The sequence below is a fragment of the Salmo salar genome, unplaced genomic scaffold (assembly GCF_965601325.2).
Source record: "Salmo salar unplaced genomic scaffold, fSalSal1 ptg000221l, whole genome shotgun sequence".
In the NCBI taxonomy this organism is placed as follows: Eukaryota; Metazoa; Chordata; class Actinopteri; order Salmoniformes; family Salmonidae; genus Salmo; species Salmo salar.
Window position 1 is genome coordinate 728,926 of NW_027675333.1, and position 20,576 is coordinate 749,501.

At 39.8% G+C, this 20,576-nt stretch overlaps 1 protein-coding gene across 1 annotated transcript; it reads right to left on the reverse strand.

The window, feature by feature from the left end:
* Positions 1-1,846: 1,846 nt before the first annotated feature.
* LOC145867176 (uncharacterized) lies at positions 1,847-17,183 on the reverse strand. Its single transcript, XM_082971227.1, has 2 exons — positions 17,145-17,183; positions 1,847-4,253 (listed from the first exon to the last, which is right to left on the reverse strand). Exons 1-2 carry the CDS (start codon positions 17,181-17,183, stop codon positions 3,057-3,059), a joined length of 1,236 nt encoding a protein of 411 aa, XP_082827353.1. The 3' UTR covers positions 1,847-3,056.
* Positions 17,184-20,576: the final 3,393 nt, after the last annotated feature.

Here is a 20,576-nt window from a genome sequence, read left to right on the forward strand (position 1 = left end):
TCACCTCTTTCTTTTTAAACTACGTTCAAGATGTGGTATATAAATATACTATACTGATGGTATCCACTATATATACTATACTGATGGTATCCACTATATATACTATACTGATGGTATCCACTATATATACTATACTGATGGTATCTGCTATATATACTATACTGATGGTATCCGCTATATATACTATACTGATGGTATCCACTATATATACTATACTGATGGTATCCACTATATATACTATACTGATGGTATCCACTATATATACTATACTGATGGTATCCACTATATATACTATACTGATGGTATCCACTATATATACTATACTGATGGTATCCACTATATATACTATACTGATGGTATCCACTATATATACTATACTGATGGTATCCACTCGGTTCGCTGCCTCTCAGATCAAAGGTGGGTCCATTTGCTCCGTTCCCGAAGTTTGGTCTCCCTGAGATCTCAAGTTAGAGGGATCCCTGGTGCACCATTTACCCAGGTCATCAGGAGCCAGGTCATTTACCCAGGTCGTCAGGTCATTTACCCAGGTCATCAGGAGCCAGGTCATTTACCCAGGTCATCAGGAGCCAGGTCATTTACCCAGGTCGTCAGGAGTCAGGTCATTTATCCAGGTCATCAGGAGCGGTCACCAAGTCTAGATTCACATCCCCGTCGTCAACTGTTGTTAATTTCTTTAATATCAAATGAGGAGACAAACTTATCATAGAAGTCAGAGTTAATCTTAAACTAAATCTTTATTCACTTATTAATAAGGGAGCAGGTCAATACAACACGCAAATATAGGGTGAATCAATTGAGTGTTCTACGATAATGATGGCTGGTCGACGAATCACCACCAGATGATTCGTTGAGAGATGAATCACCCCCAGATGATTCGTTGAGAGATGAATCACCACCAGATGATTCATTGAGAGATGAATCACCCCCAGATGATTCGTTGAGAGATGAACCACCCCCAGATGATTCGTTGAGAGATGAATCACCCCCAGATGATTCGTTGAGAGATGAATCACCACCAGATGATTCATTGAGAGATGAATCAACCCCAGATGATTCGTTGAGAGATGAATCACCCCCAGATGATTCGTTGAGAGCCATGAGACAAAAGTACAAAGGTCTTTTACAGCCAAGATGCACCCCTTTTAACCTACATGACCAACAACAGATGTATAGAACGGGTCACAAGGTTAAGATCTGTATGAAAGATACTTATAATTCTCAGCAGAGAGTATCTGCTGTAAAAACAGTACTCTTTGTGTAGAGACCAGGGTCTGGCCCTGGGGTCATCTCTCCCTGGTACCATATAGAACAGAAACATTAACTCATGTTCTGGAATGCAGTCTCTTTAGGTTTTATCACCCAAAAGACATTGTAAATCTCCTGTCAGTGTTTTCTCCCAGAGGCCCATCCTCAGTAGAACACACAGACACAATAGTTCTAAGAACCCTCTATTCTGTTGCATAAAACAACCATTTGATGCAATAAAAGTATTATAACATAATCTTGCAGTTTTGCTCTCAGTGTCCACTGAAAGTTGACTAGTAACAACAACTGGGACCTAAAAGACACCCACCATGAGACCCACTAAATCTGCCCAAGAAGAGGAAAACGAAAGAAAAACCCACACCAAACTTAAAGACAGGAAGTAAACCAAAAAGGTGGAGCAACTAAAGGTGTTGACTCTCCACATGTATCAAGACAACTGGAGCACTGGGCCAGACACTCTTAAATAGAACCTGGACCAGCTCAGGTGAAACACCTTCCCACTAACGAGATGGACAAGCCAGCACAGGTGTAACACATACTGACTAACGAGGTGACACCAATCAGTGCGTCCTACGTGCTAACGAGCTAGACGGGCTAACGAGCTAGACGTGCTAACGAGCTAGACGTGCTAACGAGCTAGACGGGCTAACGAGCTAGACGTGCTAACGAGCTAGACGGGCTAAAGTCCAACCTTAAAACATAAATGGAAAAACCAAAGACTAACACCTTAATAGAATGCTCACCACCAACAGAAAACAACTTCTATTTCACATTATAATCAACTACAATGCTTCACCTTCACCAATATAAACATGGTGTCTACTGGCTGTCAACAATTAAAAAATAGAAAAAAATATAAATGTATAAAATTAGCTTCTGACTGTCGTCCTAAAACTCACTAGCTTCTAGAACTCTAGTCTTTCTAAAACTCACTAGCTTCTAGAACTCTCGTCCACTTGGAGCCCAAACAAAACTCATCTCCAAATCGGAAAAACATGCAGTCAAAATAAGATCCATAGCAACTCACTGGCTAAATGCAAAACACAATTTTCTTTGACTGCCCACCTTGAGACAATCAGAAACCAAGTTGTCCTCGCCATGGACACAAGCACCAAAAACACTGTTGTTTTGACAAGTAGCAATAAACTACTGATATTGATTAGGGGGGAAATCAGGTTGTACGTGCTGTTGAAACTTGACAACAAAATACAAACACATGGAAATGGGAGATATCTTTCACCTCACTGGTTAAAGGACAACCTGCAGAAGACAGTCAGCTACATTTTGGAGTGATTAATTTAAATTTAGGGGTCACTGAACAAAGGAACACAACACTTATTTTTCATAACTCATCGGTATCATGTTGAAATCATTTGGGTGAGAGGAGGGAGAGAGGAGGTTGCACATTCTGTTAAAACTAACACCTCAAAAACCACACGGAATCTGGGAATAATGTGTACATCAGTGGTTAGAAGACAATTTGTAGAAAACAGCTAGCTACATTTTGAAGTGTTGCATTTTGATTCCAGTGGGTCACCAATGTGGTAAGTGTAACACAGCTCTTTTTTTGTTAGTCACTTTTTGTTAAATCACATAAATAGTAACTCTTCCATTTCAGAGCCTGGATTTTCCCCCTGAGGCTAATATCCATATCATGTTGAAATCAATAGAACAGGGGACAAACGTTTAGGGTTCTACATTGTGACATCATTAAAATACTCCTACTACAATGTTTAAACATTCTACATTGTGACATTATTTCATTGATATCATGAAACAACTCCATGTATTTTCTGATGTTTGATCAGAGATCTTTTATCAGAGTATCTCTTGTCACATTGACCACAGCTATAAGGTTTCTCTCCTGTGTGTGTTCTCTTGTGTTGAGTCAGATGTCCAGATTGACCAAAACTCTTCCCACATTTACCACACCTATAAGGTTTCTCTCCTGTGTGTGTTCTCTGGTGCAATGTCAGATGTCCAGATTGACCAAAACTCTTCCAACATTTACCACAGCTATAAGGTTTCTCTACTGTGTGTATTCTCTGGTGTACTGTCAGATTATCAGATGTAGTAAAACTCTTCCCACATTGATCACAGCTATAAGGTTTCTCTCCTGTGTGTCTTCTCTGGTGTACAGTCAGAATGCTTGATGTAGTGAAACTCTTCCCACATTGATCACAGCTATAAGATTTCTCTCCTGTGTGTATTCTCTGGTGTACTGTCAGATGATCAGATGTAGTAAAACTCTTCCCACATTGATCACAGCTAAAAGGTTTCTCTCCAGTGTGTGTTCTCTGGTGTAAAGTCAGTTCTCCAGATTGACCAAAACTCTTCCCACATTGACCACATATATAAGGTTTCTCTCCTGTGTGTATTCTCTGGTGTAAAGTCAGTTCTCCAGATTGACCAAAACTCTTCCCACATTGATCACAGCTATAAGATTTCTCTCCTGTGTGTCTTCTCTGGTGTACAGTCAGAATGCTTGATGTAGTGAAACTCTTCCCACATTGATCACAGCTAAAAGGTTTCTCTCCTGTGTGTATTCTCTGGTGTAAAGTCAGTTCTCCAGATTGACCAAAACTCTTCCCACATTGACCACATATATAAGGTTTCTCTCCTGTGTGTCTTCTCTGGTGTACAGTCAAAATGCTTGATGTAGTGAAACTCTTCCCACATTGATCACAGCTATAAGGTTTCTCTCCTGTGTGTATTCTCTGGTGTACTGTCAGATGATTAGATGAAGTCAAACTCTTCCCACATTGATCACAGCTAAAAGGTTTCTCTCCAGTGTGTGTTCTCTGGTGTAAAATCAGCTTTCCAGACTGACCAAAACTCTTCCCACATTGATTACAGCTATAAGATTTCTCTCCTGTGTGGATTCTCTGATGCATTTTAATGCCTGATGGGGAGGTGAATCTCTTCCCACAGTCAGAGCAGCAGTGAGTTCTCTTCCCTGTGGATCTCTGCGGGTGTTTATTGAGGTGTTCTGATCTGGAGAGACTCTTCTCTGCCTCGTCAGCATCATGAGGTTGTTGAGGCTCCCCAGAGGATCCACGATAGTTAAGTATCTCTCCTGTGTGAACAACAAAGTCAGACAGATGATTAAAAGGCCCACAACAGCGGTAATCCACTGTAAAAGGTGATGCCAACAGCGGAGCCATGATGTTATACAACAATTGACATCTGTAATGAATGTTAAAATTATTTAACAATTGTCTTAAAATGAGCAAGAAGAGTCATATTTTGTCTTGTTTTCACATTCGTAGTGACATTGATGATTGTAGGCTAGAAATAAGATATTCATGTTGTTGAAACTCTAAGCAGTGTGCCAGACAACTTTTGTTTTCCAATATAGGCCCCTTTCTGTGTTTGCTAAAATTGCGGCACGAGGGCAATTTGATTGCGGAAACTCCTCCCTGCTAATGAGGAAACCGGTAGTTATGGATGTACTATATCTACCTGGAGCAAAAATAGTGAGCAAAGATTTTAGTTTTTCACAATGTATTCTGAATGTGAATGGTGGAAAACTCAGGGGATTAAGGAGTAGTGTATCTATAATTCTTTAAATAATTGTTATATATTTTGTCAAGGTTTATGATGAGTATTTCTGTAATATGTATGCTCATTGTGCTCATTTACCGGAAGTTTTGGAGGCAAAATATTTCTGAACATTACGCGCCAATGTAAAATGGGGTTTTTGGATATAAATATGAACTTGATTGAACAAAACATACATGTATTGTGTAACATGATGTCCTAGGAGTGTCATCTGATGAAGATCGTCAAAGGTTAGTGCTTCATTTTAGCTGTATTTCTGGTTTTTGTGACGCCTCTCCTTGCTAGGAAAATGGCTGTGTAGCTTTTCTTGTTAAGGTGGTGTCCTAACACAATCTAATGTTTTGCTTTCGCCGTAAAGCCTTTTTGAAATCGGACACTGTGGTTGGATTAAGGAGAATCTTATCTTTACAATGGTGTATAATACTTGTATGTGTGAGAAATTTTAATTATGAGATTTTTGTAGTTTTGAATTTGGCACCCTGGCTGTTGTCAAATCGAATCCCGGTAACGGGATCCGAGCGGGAAGGGGTCCTCAAGAGGTTAATTAACCTGTTAGGGCTAGGGGGCACTATTTTCACGACCGGGTGAAAATAATGTACCCGATTTAATCTGGTTACTACTCTTGCCCAGAAACTAGAATATGCATAGTATATTTGGATAGAAAACACTCTAGTTTCTAAAACTGTTTGAATGGTGTCTGTGAGTATAACATAACTCATATGGCAGGCCAAAACCTGAGAAGATTCCATACAGGAAGTGGCCTGTCTGACAATTTCTGGTGCTTCTTTTGCCTATCTATCGAAAATACTGTATCTCTGCTGTAACGTGACAATTTCTAAGGTTCCCATAGGCTCTCTGAAGACGCCAGAAAGTGGAATGGGATCTCTGCTGTCTCTGGGCAGGGTCCAGCAGCTCTGTTTGTGAGTGGTCAGCCTAGTGGCTCAGAGCCTGGAGATGCGCAGCCACGAGAGTACTCCATGTTTTTCTTCACCAGTTTGAATGAATACAATATCGTCCGGTTGGAATATTATCGCTATTTTACGAGGAAAATTGCATAAAAATTGATTTTAAATAGCGTTAGACATGCTTCTAAGTACGGTAAAGGAACATTTCAATTTTTTTTGTCGCGAAATGCTCCCGCGCGTCACCCTTCGGATAGTTACCTGAACGCACGAACAAAACAGAGCTATTTGAATATAACTATGGATTATTTGGGACCAAAACAACATTTGTTGTTGAAGTAGAAGTCCTGGGAGTGCATTCTGACGAAGAACAGCAAAGGTAATCCAATTTTTCTAATAGTAATTCTGAGTTTAGCCGTGATGGCCGAGCTATGTACTCAGAATATTGCAAAATGTGCTTTTGCCGAAAAGCTATTATAAAATCTGACACCGCGATTGCATAAAGGAGTTCTGTATCTATAATTCTTAAAATAATTGTTATGTATTTTGTCAAGGTTTATGAGTAATTTAGTAAATTCACCGGAAGTTTTCGGTGTGTATGCTAGTTCTGAACATCACATGCTAATGTAAAAAGCTGTTTTTTGATATAAATATGAACTTGATTGAACAAAACATGCATGTATTGTATAACAATGTCCTAGGAGTGTCATCTGATGAAGATCATCAAAGGTTAGTGCTGCATTTAGCTGTGGTTTTGTTTTTTTGTGATATATATGCTTGCTTTGAAAATGGCCGTGTGATTATTTCTGGCTGGGTACTCTCCTAACATAAGCAAAACATTAGATTTCTCTGTAAAGCCTTTTTGAAATCGAACAATGTGGTTGGATTAACGAGAGTCTTATCTTTCAAATGGTGTAAAATAGCCATATGTTTGAGAAAATTGAATTGTGGTATTGTAGTTGGTTTTGTATTTCGCGCGGTGCGATGCCATTGGCAGTCGGCTAGGGGTTCTGCAGGCGGAACGGGGTTCCGCTAGTGGAATGTCTGTCCATAAGAGGTTAATGAATAAATAAAAAATAAAATGAATAATGTTAATGAATAAATAAAAAAGTGTTTTATGACAAACCGTATTTTACAAATCCGTCAAGGCACCAACTTTGAGAAGGGTTTAAACAAAGGTTTCAAAACAATTCATGAATGTAACTGAATCTAGGTATGTTTCACCAACACTTTATAAGTGTTAAGCCAAGATGTCTTAACTTCTTGACGAGGTTGCTAGGTGTTGGGTTACGGTTGCTACAATAGCTTTCTCTATGAATTTAAGAGTGGTTACATTTCTCCTTCCCCCATCCATCAACTGTTTACCAAACCAAGTCACTGGGCAGCCATTTTGTTTCTGTTTTAAAACTAGGTCCCCCTTTAAAAAAGCCACACAATCAATCAACCAATCTGCAGTCCAAACAATAACAAAGCTGTAATTCCACCACTGTTTTGGTAATAAGATGATGATGGGTCTGGAGAAATGTAACTACTTTCAAATTCATAGACAGACCTATGGATGCAAGGACTGACCATCCATAATATCAACATTAAAGTTTTAACCATGTTGAGGCTATACAGTGTTGATTTACATTTCTAAACATTGGAGTAAAAAAAAGCTTATTTGGGGTTCTGATGGGGTACAACAGTTGAACTAAGCTCATGAGGCATGAGTTATATTCTTCAAGAATCAATGGCTATAAATAAATCATTTAAAAGTCCAAATATAGATGTAGCTATTGCAGATTTCCGCTTTAACACCACACATCAGTTCAACAACTGCAGAGTTTGTGCCTCTGTATTTAAGACAGTACTTACTAGTGTTAATCAGGGAACGGTTTCTCAAAACCATCTTATGGCTAAATTCATCATTAGAACCATTGGACGCCTTAAGATGCGTTTGGGAAACCGGGCCCAGATGTCCAGTTTCCTCCTCTATCGATGTAACAGTCATCTCCCCCTCTTCCTCTTTCACTCCATAAACTGCATCCTCCTCTTCTTTTACTGTAACATCCTCCTCCTCTTTCACTCTGAACGCGTCTTTTTCTTCTTTCACCCTCTACTTCTTGTTTTACTGTGATGTCATCTTCTTTAGCAGGAGGAGAGTAGCTCAGTGACCGCATGGTTGGGAATGTTAGCTAGCTAGGCTAATGCTAACTTAACCAGCCTGCTAGCTGAATAATAACAACAACACCGTAAATATGAAATTAAATCGGATAACTAACTAGACGACAGAAGAGGGTTTAAAACACAGTGGCTAATATACACTAACGCGTCTAAAGAGCTTTATTGTTCGGCTATTTTGTCTAGCAAGCTAACGTGGTGTCTGACTAACTGTTGCTGCTGTTGAAAGAAGAGTTCCGTCCACTACATTATACGTCACACCAACAGCATCGCGTTAAATTCCCAGACCGCCATCTGCTGACTGGAGTGGGTAACGCAGTTGAGTAAAATGTATATTTTGTCAGACAAAAAGTTAAAGGGTAGGAATAAGGGACATCGCTGGTCCTAAAATATTCATTAGCCCCCCCTAAATAAATCAATATCAGTCAATATATTTTTTCTGTGATTTTTTTTTTTCGTCAACCGTTCCATCGCATCTTAAACTCCTAGGACAGGGGGAGGCTGCTGCTGCACCAGTGACTGTTAGACTTTCTTCAGAAATACTAGGAGAGAGGGGTACCCCTACACAGAACTCAACTGGATCAAAGATGGAGGACAGAAATACTAGGAGAGAGGCGTAACCCTACACAGAACTGAACTGGATCAAAGATGGAGGACAGAAATACTAGGAGAGAGGGGTACCCCTACACAGAACTGAACTGGATCAAAGATGGAGGACAGAAATACTAGGAGAGAGGGGTACCCCTACACAGAACTCAACTGGATCAAAGATGGAGGACAGAAATACTAGGAGAGAGGCGTAACCCTACACAGAACTGAACTGGATCAAAGATGGAGGACAGAAATACTAGGAGAGAGGGGTACCCCTACACAGAACTGAACTGGATCAAAGATGGCGGACAGAAATACTAGGAGAGAGGGGTACCCCTACACAGAACTGAACTGGATCAAAGATGGCGGACAGAAATACTAGGAGAGAGGGGTACCCCTACACAGAACTGAACTGGATCAAAGATGGCGGACAGAAATACTAGGAGAGAGGGGTACCCCTACACAGAACTGAACTGGATCAAAGATGGCGGACAGAAACACTAGGAGAGAGGGGTACCCCTACACAGAACTGAACTGGATCAAAGATGGCGGACACAAATACTAGGATGGAAGCAAATGTAAGGGATTATAACGTCATAACGAATCATGCAAAAACATGTACATTTGACAGAAATGTTAGTTAATGTAGAGACAAACGATTATGCTTTTTCTTATCTTAAAGTTTATTTACGAAAATCGCGATTTAGCAAGCTAGCTGACTAGCTAACATTAGCCAGCTAGCTGAATAGCTAACATTAGCCAGCTAGCTGACTAGCTAACATTAGCCAGCTAGCTGACTAGCTAACATTAGCCAGCTAACGGACTAGCTAACATTAACCAGCTAGCTGACTAGCTAACATTAGCCAGCTAGCTGACTGGCTAACATTAACAAGCTAGCTGACTAGCTAACAATAACCAGCTAGCTGACTAGCTAACATTAGCCAGCTAACGGACTAGCTAACATTAAACAGCTAGCTGACTAGCTAACATTAACCAGCTAGCTGACTAGCTAACATTAACCAGCTAGCTGACTAGCTAACATTAGCCAGCTAGCTGACTAGCTAACATTAACCAGCTAGCTGACTAGCTAACAATAACCAGCTAGCTGACTAGCTAACATTAACCAACTAGCTGACTAGCTAACATTAGCCAGCTAGCTGACTAGCTAACATTAACCAACTAGCTGACTAGCTAACATTAACCAACTAGCTGACTAGCTAACATTAGCCAACTAGCTGACTAGCTAACATTACCCAGCTAGCTAACATCAGCCAGCTAGCTGACTAGCTAACATTAGCCAGCTAGCTGACTAGCATTATGGGTGTTGTGACATGAGTATGTAATTGTCATTCTGGTTGTTTTTGGGACTCCTGAAACAACCTGCAATCCAGGCTGTCGTTTTGTGAAACAGTGAATGTATAGAATCTAGTTAGCTGAAGAATTTACTGAAAATTGAATGTACAATTGTGTTAGCTTGCCTTGCTGATATTTGCCATGCAGATAGATGAAATAACGTAGCTAGCTATGTTCTTGCTTATTGTGCAGTGGATGATTAAAATACCTGTATGCCTATGGATGTGTAGCTAGCTATCTAGCCGATCTGTGTATGGACCCAAACGTTTGGTATACATATTAGTTCAGAACCTATGAACCTCAGCTATCATAGCCAGTTGTATCAACTTCAAAACAGCCTGAATGACATTAATGAAGCCTATGGATTGAGTAGAATATAATATAACTTTGTGCCAAGGATGCAAGTCGTATATACATGTAGTTATTACCATGCATGAGATCCCCACATTGTAGCCTGTACATTTAATATATTCACTGATCATGTACTCTACCTTGGCAAATAAAGGTGCAGTTTAGGTATGAATGTCTTTGAGATTATTTTTCAGTCATATCCAATACCAGGAGTATCAAATTCCAGTCTTTGAATGACGCTGTGTCTGCATGTATGGATTACAATTATACACTTCAACAGTGTTTACCAATCTTGGTCCTGGGACATCAATGGTTACACATTGTAACTAATAGACTAGAAACAGGATTTAACTAGTTAATTCAAATATACAGAAATATAATGTTAAAAAACAGTACACTACACTTCCTATGCATCATGTAAATACTCTAACACTGGTTCATCTCAACATCTAATGCTCTTCATCTGCATTGATCTGATAAACACAGGATAGGTGGAGTATTTCATCACATTACACTTCATTTCAACCAGTAGAGAATGTGAAACACTTTATTGAATAAGCTCATTATCCAAGTCTTATGAATACAAGTTCAATCTGTACTTCAATGCACATCTGTTGTGCATTATAAAAACAGAGGAAGAAAGAGGAGGTGGTGAGAGAGGTGTAAAAGACAGAAAGGGAAAGAGGTAAGCACATAGGAGCAGGGAAGGCAGCACATGATTAATGAATCACAGTGCTACATAAATATTCTCTCAGTTCATCACAATTACATAATAGTATCTCTCGTCGACCCAAAGGTTCTTAAAAGCAGGTGAGGTGGCGATGATGGGACTGGGGGTTGGCCTCCTCTCACATCAAAACATATCTGCAGACGAGAGACAGATGGAGAGAGAGAGCATGTTTAAACCTTGTGTTTATATTTTTTATTCTAACATTGTTAGTCATCAATCAGGAGGTGAAATAAAAAACTGACCTGGGATCATTAACTCTGTGACTACTGCATCTCTATCTGTATTTCAATGTAAAGCATCTCTTTAATAATACTTCCTGTTGACCTGACCAAGTGACCTCTCACCTCTGATCATGCTGTGCCCTCTATGTAGCCAGTTCAGATGCAGGAGGGGTTCACCGACACAGCTGATATAACCTAGAGGATTTAGGGAGAAGAGGAGAGAGGGATGAAGTGAAGGAGAGAGACTGTTATTGAGAAAATAAGGTAGTTAAAGCGACAGTGTTCAACAGGAATCTGTGTGTGGCCTCACCTGGTGTCCACACCACACTAAGTGGCTGCGGAGTACTTTATGCTGAAAAACATGAACGGACACATGAGGACAAACAATATAGTGTTTGTTATAGAAATAATGAAGTGTCTTACTATTCTCCATGGTTGGCCCTCTTGCCTATTCTTTGAAGGTGGAAGGAGCCACAGTTATACACCTGAACCTGCTTACTGCACAACACAATCCATCAATCAGATTGATACATGTGTGTGTAGGTGTGGGTTATAGGGTGTCTAATTGTTCTACATTTTTTCAATATGGGTGATTTAAAATAGCCTGTTTTGTTTTTGCACAGACATCACACCCTTACCTAAACAGCACCCTCACCTGAGAAGTAGAAATCAAAGGGAGAGAAACTGAATTGAATAACTGCAGTTGACATAGCTCAGTAAATGGAAGAATACTCTTATTGCAATGTGAATGGCTCTTAAAAGAGCCTTTGGTTGTGCATAGTGACGTCTATGGTGTTGCCAGGGAACAGCACCCTCTTTGAAGAAGTAGGAGGTGAAGATCTCCTGCACACGGATTGCCTCTCTTGCTGCGTTGTTGGACCCCATCCTTGAAACATCCTGCAGAGCAGCAGACTCCTCCTCTGGCACACGGCGGCGAGCTGCAGATCCCCTCCTGGTCCTCGTGTCCATCCTCATGAAGTTACGCAGGACACAGGTAGCCTTCACACACCTGAATTCCTCCAGGAGGCAGTCCCAGATGACCCTGGTCACCCAACCTTGCAGTGCCCTACACGGTAACTGTAGGCAATCGTTTTGAAGGAATCTCCAGTTACAAGGTATCTGTAGGAATATGGAAGACAATGTAATTATTAGACTGTTACATCACCAGGTCATTGTGGATTACTAAAGTATAATATCCCTGATAACAAATCATGATAACATTGGATTGATAGATGCATGGGCACACATATGTACATGTGTAGCATGTGACAATAACAGGATCATATCAAGGATGGCATCACAAATGAATACATAAATACCACTTGAAGCTTGATAATGAGTTTGAATCATTTGAATCAGCTGTGCAGTGTGAAGGCAAAAACAAAAATGTGCCCCTCTTTGAGTCCCCAGGACTGAGAACCACTGCTCTTCATTGGGACCTCTTCATATGTAGACTGGCTTTCATAGAGCTCTTTATCTGAGGACAGAAAACCTCACAAGAAACAGACTTCATTATAGTCAAATTACACCACACGGAATATTATGTTACTATTATCTCCGTCCTCACTTCTAGGGACAGGAACTACACAAAAGTACCTGCCCTATCCAGAATAGCCTCCTCTCTCACTGACAGTTGGGGCTGCTATCCTTTCACCCTCCTCCATGGCTGTTAGCTAGCTACCTACAAATGCATGTGGAGTTTGTTTTTTACAGTGATAAATAGATAGCTGGTCAGATGTGAAGGAGGAGGTTGATCATCAGGAGTCAGATGTGAAGGAGGAGGTTGATCATCAGGAGTCAGATGTGAAGGAGGAGGTTGATCATCAGCAGTCAGATGTGAAGGAGGAGGTTGATCGTCAGGAGTCAGATGTGAAGGAGGAGGTTGATCATCAGGAGTCAGATGTGAAGGAGGAGGTTGATCATCAGTGAACCTCTAGGATTGTGGCTGAGCTGGCGTTTACACTTCCAGCTTGGTCATATATTTTGATACATTGAATGTTGATATTGTGAACCTATGTTATATATTTGTACCTCCTGTTTCAGGAAGTGATGTCACTAAGTACTGCCCCTATATATACAGTGCAGTCGGAAAGTATTCAGACCCCTTCACTTTTTCCACATTTTGCTCCGTTATTCGAAAATGAATTAAATCAATATTTTACCCTCAATCTACACACAATACCCCATAATGACATCACAATAGCCCATAATGACATCACAATAGCCCATAATGACATCACAATACCCCAGAATGACATCACAATACCCCATAATGACAAAGCAAAAACAGGTTTTTATAAATGTTTCAAATGTAACAAAAACATCAACTGAAATATCACATTTACATACAGTACCAGTCAAAAGTTTATACACATCTACTCATTCAATGGTTTTTCTTTATTTTTACTATTCTGTACATTGTAGAGTATTAGTGAAGACATCAAAACTATGAAATAACACATATGGAATCATGTAGTAAGCAAAAAAGGATTAAACAAATCAAAATGTATTTTATATTTGAGATATTTTAAAGCAGTCACCCTTTGCCTTGATGACAGCTTTGCACACTCTTGGCATTCTCTCAACCAGCTTCATGAGGTGGTCACCTGGAATTCATTTCAATTAACAGGTGTTAAATGTTAATTTGTGGAATTTCTTTCCATCTTAATGCATTTGAGCCAATCAGTTGTGTTGTGACAAGGTATGGGTTGCTCTCATGAGGACCGCCACAGGAAAGGAAGACCCAGAGTTCCCTCTGCTGCAGAAGATACGTTCATTAGAGTTAACTGCACCTCAGATTGCAGCCCAAATAAATGCTTCACAGAGTTCAAGTAACAGACACATCTCAACATCAACTGTTCAGAGGAGACTGTGTGTTCAGAGACTTCATGAATCAGGCCTTCATGGTTGAATTGCTGCATGCAACAAACACTGTTTACAAAAGCTTTGTTAAAGAACAAGAAGGCCCGCACACTGTTTACAAATGTATTGTTACACCATGTAGGAGCAGTATAGACCTAGTCTGTTCATTATATACATCTACATGATGTATTGTTACACCATGTAGCAGCAGTATAGACCTAGTCTGTTCATTATATACATCTACATGATGTATTGTTCCACCATGTAGGAGCAGTATAGACCTAGTCTGTTCATTATATACATCTACATGATGTATTGTTAGTCCATGTAGGAGCAGTATAGACCTAGTCTGTTCATTATATACATCTACATGATGTATTGTTACACCATGTAGGAGCAGTATAGACCTAGTCTGTTCATTATATACATCTACATGATGTATTGTTACACCATGTAGCAGCAGTATAGACCTAGTCTGTTCATTATATACATCTACATGATGTATTGTTACACCATGTAGGAGCAGTATAGACCTAGTCTGTTCATTATATACATCTACATGATGTATTGTTACACCATGTAGGAGCAGTATAGACCTAGTCTGTTCATTATATACATCTACATGATGTATTGTTACACCATGTAGGAGCAGTATAGACCTAGTCTGTTCATTATATACATCTACATGATGTATTGTTACACCATGTAGGAGCAGTATAGACCTAGGTCTGTTCATTATATATATCTACATGATGTATTGTTACACCACGTAGGAGCAGTATAGACCTAGTCTGTTCATTATATATATCTACATGATGTATTGTTACACCATGTAGGAGCAGTATAGACCTAGTCTGTTCATTATATACATCTGCATGATGTATTGTTACACCTTGTAGGAGCAGTATAGACCTAGAATGTTAATTATATACATCTACATGATGTATTGTTACACCAAAAAATAAAGGGAAATTATATTATTTTATACTAATACAATTGCTCAGAGAAAGAGATTTAGTTTAACATGTAATTCTCAAAATGTAGGGGTCTGAATTATTGCCACCCATGTTTTCAATACTCCAGCACCCTCCCCTTGGGAGGATAACGACACTGAAATGTTTTATGAGATTAGAGAACACATTGGGTGGGACCTTAGACCATTCCTCCATACAGAATCTCTCCAGGTCTTTGTTTAATTTAGTCTGTCTTATGGACTGCCCTGTTCAATTCAAACCACAGGTTTTCAATGGAGTTCAAGTCCGAAGACTGAGATGGCCATTGAAAATGTTGATTTTGTGCCCAATTGACCATTTCTTTGTGGATGTTGATGTGTCTTGCTGTAAGTTCCACTTATGGCCAAGTTTCAGCCTCCTAGCAGAGAGGTAACCAGGTTTTGGGCTAAAATATCCTGGTAGTGGGTAAAGTTAATTTATTTATTTCATACAGTAATTTTAGCTCATCTTTATCAAGGGTATCAATAACTAGGTGCTTATTTTGATATCTAGTTATTTGACCGAATCAGAAATACAGATGTGGAGTAGATGTAGAGTTTGTTTTAAATTCTCAGAAAAAATCTGAACTAATCAAACAACACTTGTTGCTCTTTATACGTGTTGATATAATATTCATATTTAATGGAGAGGAAAAAAACGTTTCCCTAAACTGCTTTATAATATTATAATTCAATGAAGAATAAAAATAGTTTTCCCTCCTCAACTGCGTTTCCTCCCTCCAGACAGCAGATGGCGATATGTGTCTTTCAGGCGATGTTTCTAGTGTGACGTATAATCTAGTGGACGGAACGCTTCTTCAACAACTGCAGCCACCTCGGTAGCTCGCTAGGCGACAAAGTCTGAACATTCAAGCTGTTTGGACAATTTCGTGGTTTAATTGCCACTGTGATTTAAACATACTTATGTGGAAACAACTAGCTACCCCATTTCATTTAATATTTACGTTGTAAGTCAACTAGCTGGCTGGTTAAGTTAGCACTAGCCTAGCTAGCTAACATCCCCGACCATGCGCTCACTAAGTTACTCTCCTCCTGCTAAAGAAGAGGTCTGTTGGACGGAGAAAGAAGCTCTCGTGAAAGAGGAGGAGGAGGCTGTTACAATACAAAAACAAGTAGAGGGTGAGGCTGTTACCGTGAAAGAAGAAGAAGAGAAAGACGTTTCAGTGAAAGAAGAGGAGGATATTACTGTGAAAGAAGAGGAGGAAGATGCAGTTTTTGGAGTGGAGGATGAAGTGAAAGAAGATGAAGACGTTTTTGGAATGAAGGATGAAGAGGGGGAGATTACTGTCACATTAGAGGAGGACGAAGAAGAGAAGACTGGAGAACTGATTAACACCAGTAAATACAGTGAGTACTATCTAATAAAACAGGGACATTGATCTGATTAACACCAGTAAAAACAGTGAGTAATATCTAATAAAACAGGGACATTGATCTGATTAACACCAGTAAATACAGTGAGTACTATCTTATAAAACAGGGACATTGATCTGATTAACACCAGTAAATACAGTGAGTACTATCTAATAAAACAGGGACATTGATCTGATTAACACCAGTAAATACAGTGAGTACTATCTAATAAAACAGGGACATTGATCTTTTATTTTATTTATTTTTTATTTCACCTTTATTTAACCAGTCTGTTGGGTCCATACTGTGTTGATTAACATTTGGTTCTGGTCCCTGAGTAGAGGGTCAGGAAACCCTGTTCTGATGGGTCTGTTGGGTCCATACTGTGTTGATTAACGTTGGGTTCTGGTCCCTGAGTAGAGGGTCAGGAAACCCTGTTCTGATGGGTCTGTTGGGTCCATACTGTGTTGATTAACGTTGGGTTCTGGTCCCTGAGTAGAGGGTCAGGAAACCCTGTTCTGATGGGTCTGTTGGGTCCATACTGTGTTGATTAACGTTGGGTTCTGGTCCCTGAGTAGAGGGTCAGGAAACCCTGTTCTGATGGGTCTGTTGGGTCCATACTGTGTTGATTAACATTGGGTTCGTTCGACATGGCGGCCGACTTTTTTATTTTTTAAAGTTGAGTCAACTGACTGATCACCTTGCATCGTGTGTATAACTGCTCGATATTATTTGTACATCAGTCAGTCGCAATTTACCCATGGTACATCAGTTTTGATGCTCTCAAACACGGCCATTCATCCAGACATAAATCTATTGTTGTAGAACATCTGACATGTAGAAGAAGGAATCCCATCCGAAGGCTGTATTTATCAAGCGTCTCAGTAGGAAGGCTGGTCTCAGATCAGTTTTAGATGGACAGGTGGGATCTGTTCCTAGGTCAGAGCTCCTACTCTTATCAACCGTCTCAGTAGGAAGGCTGGTCTCAGATCAGTTTTAGATGGACAGGTGGGATCTGTTCCTAGGTCAGAGCTCCTACTCTTATCAAGCGTCTCAGTAGGAAGGCTGGTCTCAGATCAGTTTTAGATGGACAGGTGGGATCTGTTCCTAGGTCAGAGCTCCTACTCTTATCAAGCGTCTCAGTAGGAAGGCTGGTCTCAGATCAGTTTTAGATGGACAGGTGGGATCTGTTCCTAGGTCAGAGCTCCTACTCTGATGAGACATTATATTTATTTCACCTTTATTTAACCAGGTAGGCTAGTTGAGAACAAGTCCTTTATTAAACCAGGTAGGCTAGTTGAGAACAAGTCCTTTAATTAACCAGGTTGGCTAGTTGAGAACAAGTCCTTTAATTAGCCAGGTAGGCTAGTTGAAAACAAGTCCTTTAATTAACCAGGTAGGCTAGTTGAGAACAAGTCATTTATTTAACCAGGTAGACTAGTTGAGAACAAGTTCTCATTTACAATTGCGACCTGGCCAAGATAAAGCAAAGCAGTTCGACAACATACAACAACACAGAGTTACACATGGAGTAAAACAAACATACAGTAGAAAAATAAGTCTATATACAATGTGAGCAAATGAGGTGAGATAAGGGAGGTAAGGCAACAAATGCCATGGTGGTGAAGTAAATACAATATAGCAAGTAAAACACTGGAATGGTAGATTTGTAGTGGAAGAAAGTGCAAAGTAGAAATAGAAATAATGGGGTGCAAAGGAGCAAAATAAATAAATTAATACAGTAGGGGAAGCGGTAGTTGTTTGGGCTAAATTATAGATGGGCTATGTACAGGTGCAGTGATCTGTGAGCTGCTCTAACAGCTGGTGCTTAACCTGTTGGGGATAGGGGGCAGTATTTGCACGGCCGGATAAAAAACGTACCCGATTTAATCTGGTTACTACTCCTGCCTAGTAACTAGAATATGCATATAATTGTTTGATTTGGATAGAAAACACCCTAAAGTTTCTAAAACTGTTTGAATGGTGTCTGTGAGTATAACAGAACTCATTTGGCAGGCCAAAACCTGAGAAGATTCTGTACAGGAAGTACCCTGTCTGATCATTTCTTGGCCTTCTTGATCATCTCTATCCAAAACAGGGGATCTCTGCTGTTACGTGACACTTCCTACGGCTCCCATAGGCACTCAGAAGGCGGCAAAAAGCTGAATGGTGGCATTGCAGGCCCTGGCTGAAAAACATTAGCGCATTTTGATAGTGGTCGATCAGAGAACAGAGACTGGAGGCGCGTGCACGAGGCGACCCCATGTTTTTATTATTTCGTCTTTGAACGAAAACAACGACTCCCGGTCGGAATATTATCGCTTTTTTACGAGAAAAATAGCATAAAAATTGATTTTAAACAGCGGTTGACATGCTTCGAAGTACGGTAATGGAATATTTAGAATTTTTTTGTCACGAAACGCGTCGGGCGTGTAACCCTTCGTCACCCTTGGATAGTGTCTTGAACGCACGAACAAAACGCCGCTATTTGGATATAACTATGGATTATTTTGAACCAAACCAACATTTGTTATTGAAGTAGAAGTCCTGGGAGTGCATTCTGACGAAGAACAGCAAAGGTAATCACATTTTTCTAATAGTAAATCTGAGTTTGGTGAGGGCCAAACTTGGTGGGTGTCAAAATAGCTAGCCCGTGACGGCGAGCTATCTACTCAGAATATTGCAAAATGTGCATTTGCCGAAAAGCTATTTTAAAATCGGACATAGCGATTGCATAAAGGAGTTTTGTATCTATAATTCTTAAAATAATTGTTATGTTTTTTGTGAACGTTTATCGTGAGTAATTTAGTAAATTCACCGGAAGTTTGCGGTGGGTATGCTAGTTCTGAACGTCACATGCTAATATAAAAAGCTGGTTTTTGATATAAATATGAACTTGATTGAACAAAACATGCATGTATTGTATAACATAATGTCCTAGGAGTGTCACCTGATGAAGATCATCAAAGGTTAGTGCTGCATTTAGCTGTGGTTTGGGTTCATGTGACATTATATGCTAGCTTGAAAAATGGGTGTCTAATTATTTCTGGCTGGGTACTCTGCTGACATAATCTAATGTTTTGCTTTCTTTGTAAAGCCTTTTTGAAATCGGACAGTGTGGTTAGATTAACGAGAGTCTTGTCTTTAAATTGGTGTAAAATAGTCATATGTTTGAGAAATTGAAGTAATAGCATTTCTAAGGTATTTGAATAACGCGCCACGGGATTCCACTGGCTGTTGAGTAGGTGGGATGATTTCGTCCCACATACCCTAGAGAGGTTAACGGGATTGGTTGGACAACAACCAGTGAGATAGCACGGCGCGAAATTCCCCCCAAAAATTTCTCAAAATTTAAATTCAAGTATTATACGGCATTTTAAAGATACTCTACTCGTTAATCCAACCACATTGTCCGATTTCAAAAAGGCTTTACGGTGAAAGCAAAACATTAGATTATTGTAGGATAGCACCTTAGCAACAAAAAAAGCCATTTTCCAAAGACGGATAGCCATCACAAAACCAGATATACAGCTAAAATTAAGCACTAACCTTTGACAATCTTCATCAGATGACACTCCTAGGACATCATGTTACACAATACATGCATTTTTTGTTCGATCAAGTTCATATTTATATCCAAAAACCCAATTTTTACATTGGTGCATGACGTTCAGAAAATGTTTTCTCCCCATAACTATCGGTGAATGGGCACATTAATTTACAGAAGAACTCATAAACGTTGACAAAATGTATAACAATTTTGTGGTAGTGCTTTGCTGCAGGAGGGACTGGTGCACTTCACAAAATAGATGGCATCATGAGGGAGGAAAATCATGTGGATATATTGAAGCAACATCTCAAGACATCAGTCAGGAAGTTAAATCTTGGTCACAAATGGGTCTTCCAAATGGACAATGACCCCAAGCATACTTCCAAAGTTGAGGCAAAATGGCTTAAGGACAACAAAGTCAAGGTATTGGAGTGACCATCACAAAGTCCTGACCTCAACCCTATAGAAAATTTGTGGGCAGAACTGAAAAAGTGTGTGCGAGCTATAAGGCCTACATCCTGACTCAGTTACACCAGCTCTGTCAGGAGGAATGGGCCAAAATTCACCCAACTTATTGTGGGAAGCTTGTGGAAGGCTACCCAAAACGTTTGACCCAAGTTAAACAATTTAAAGGCAATGC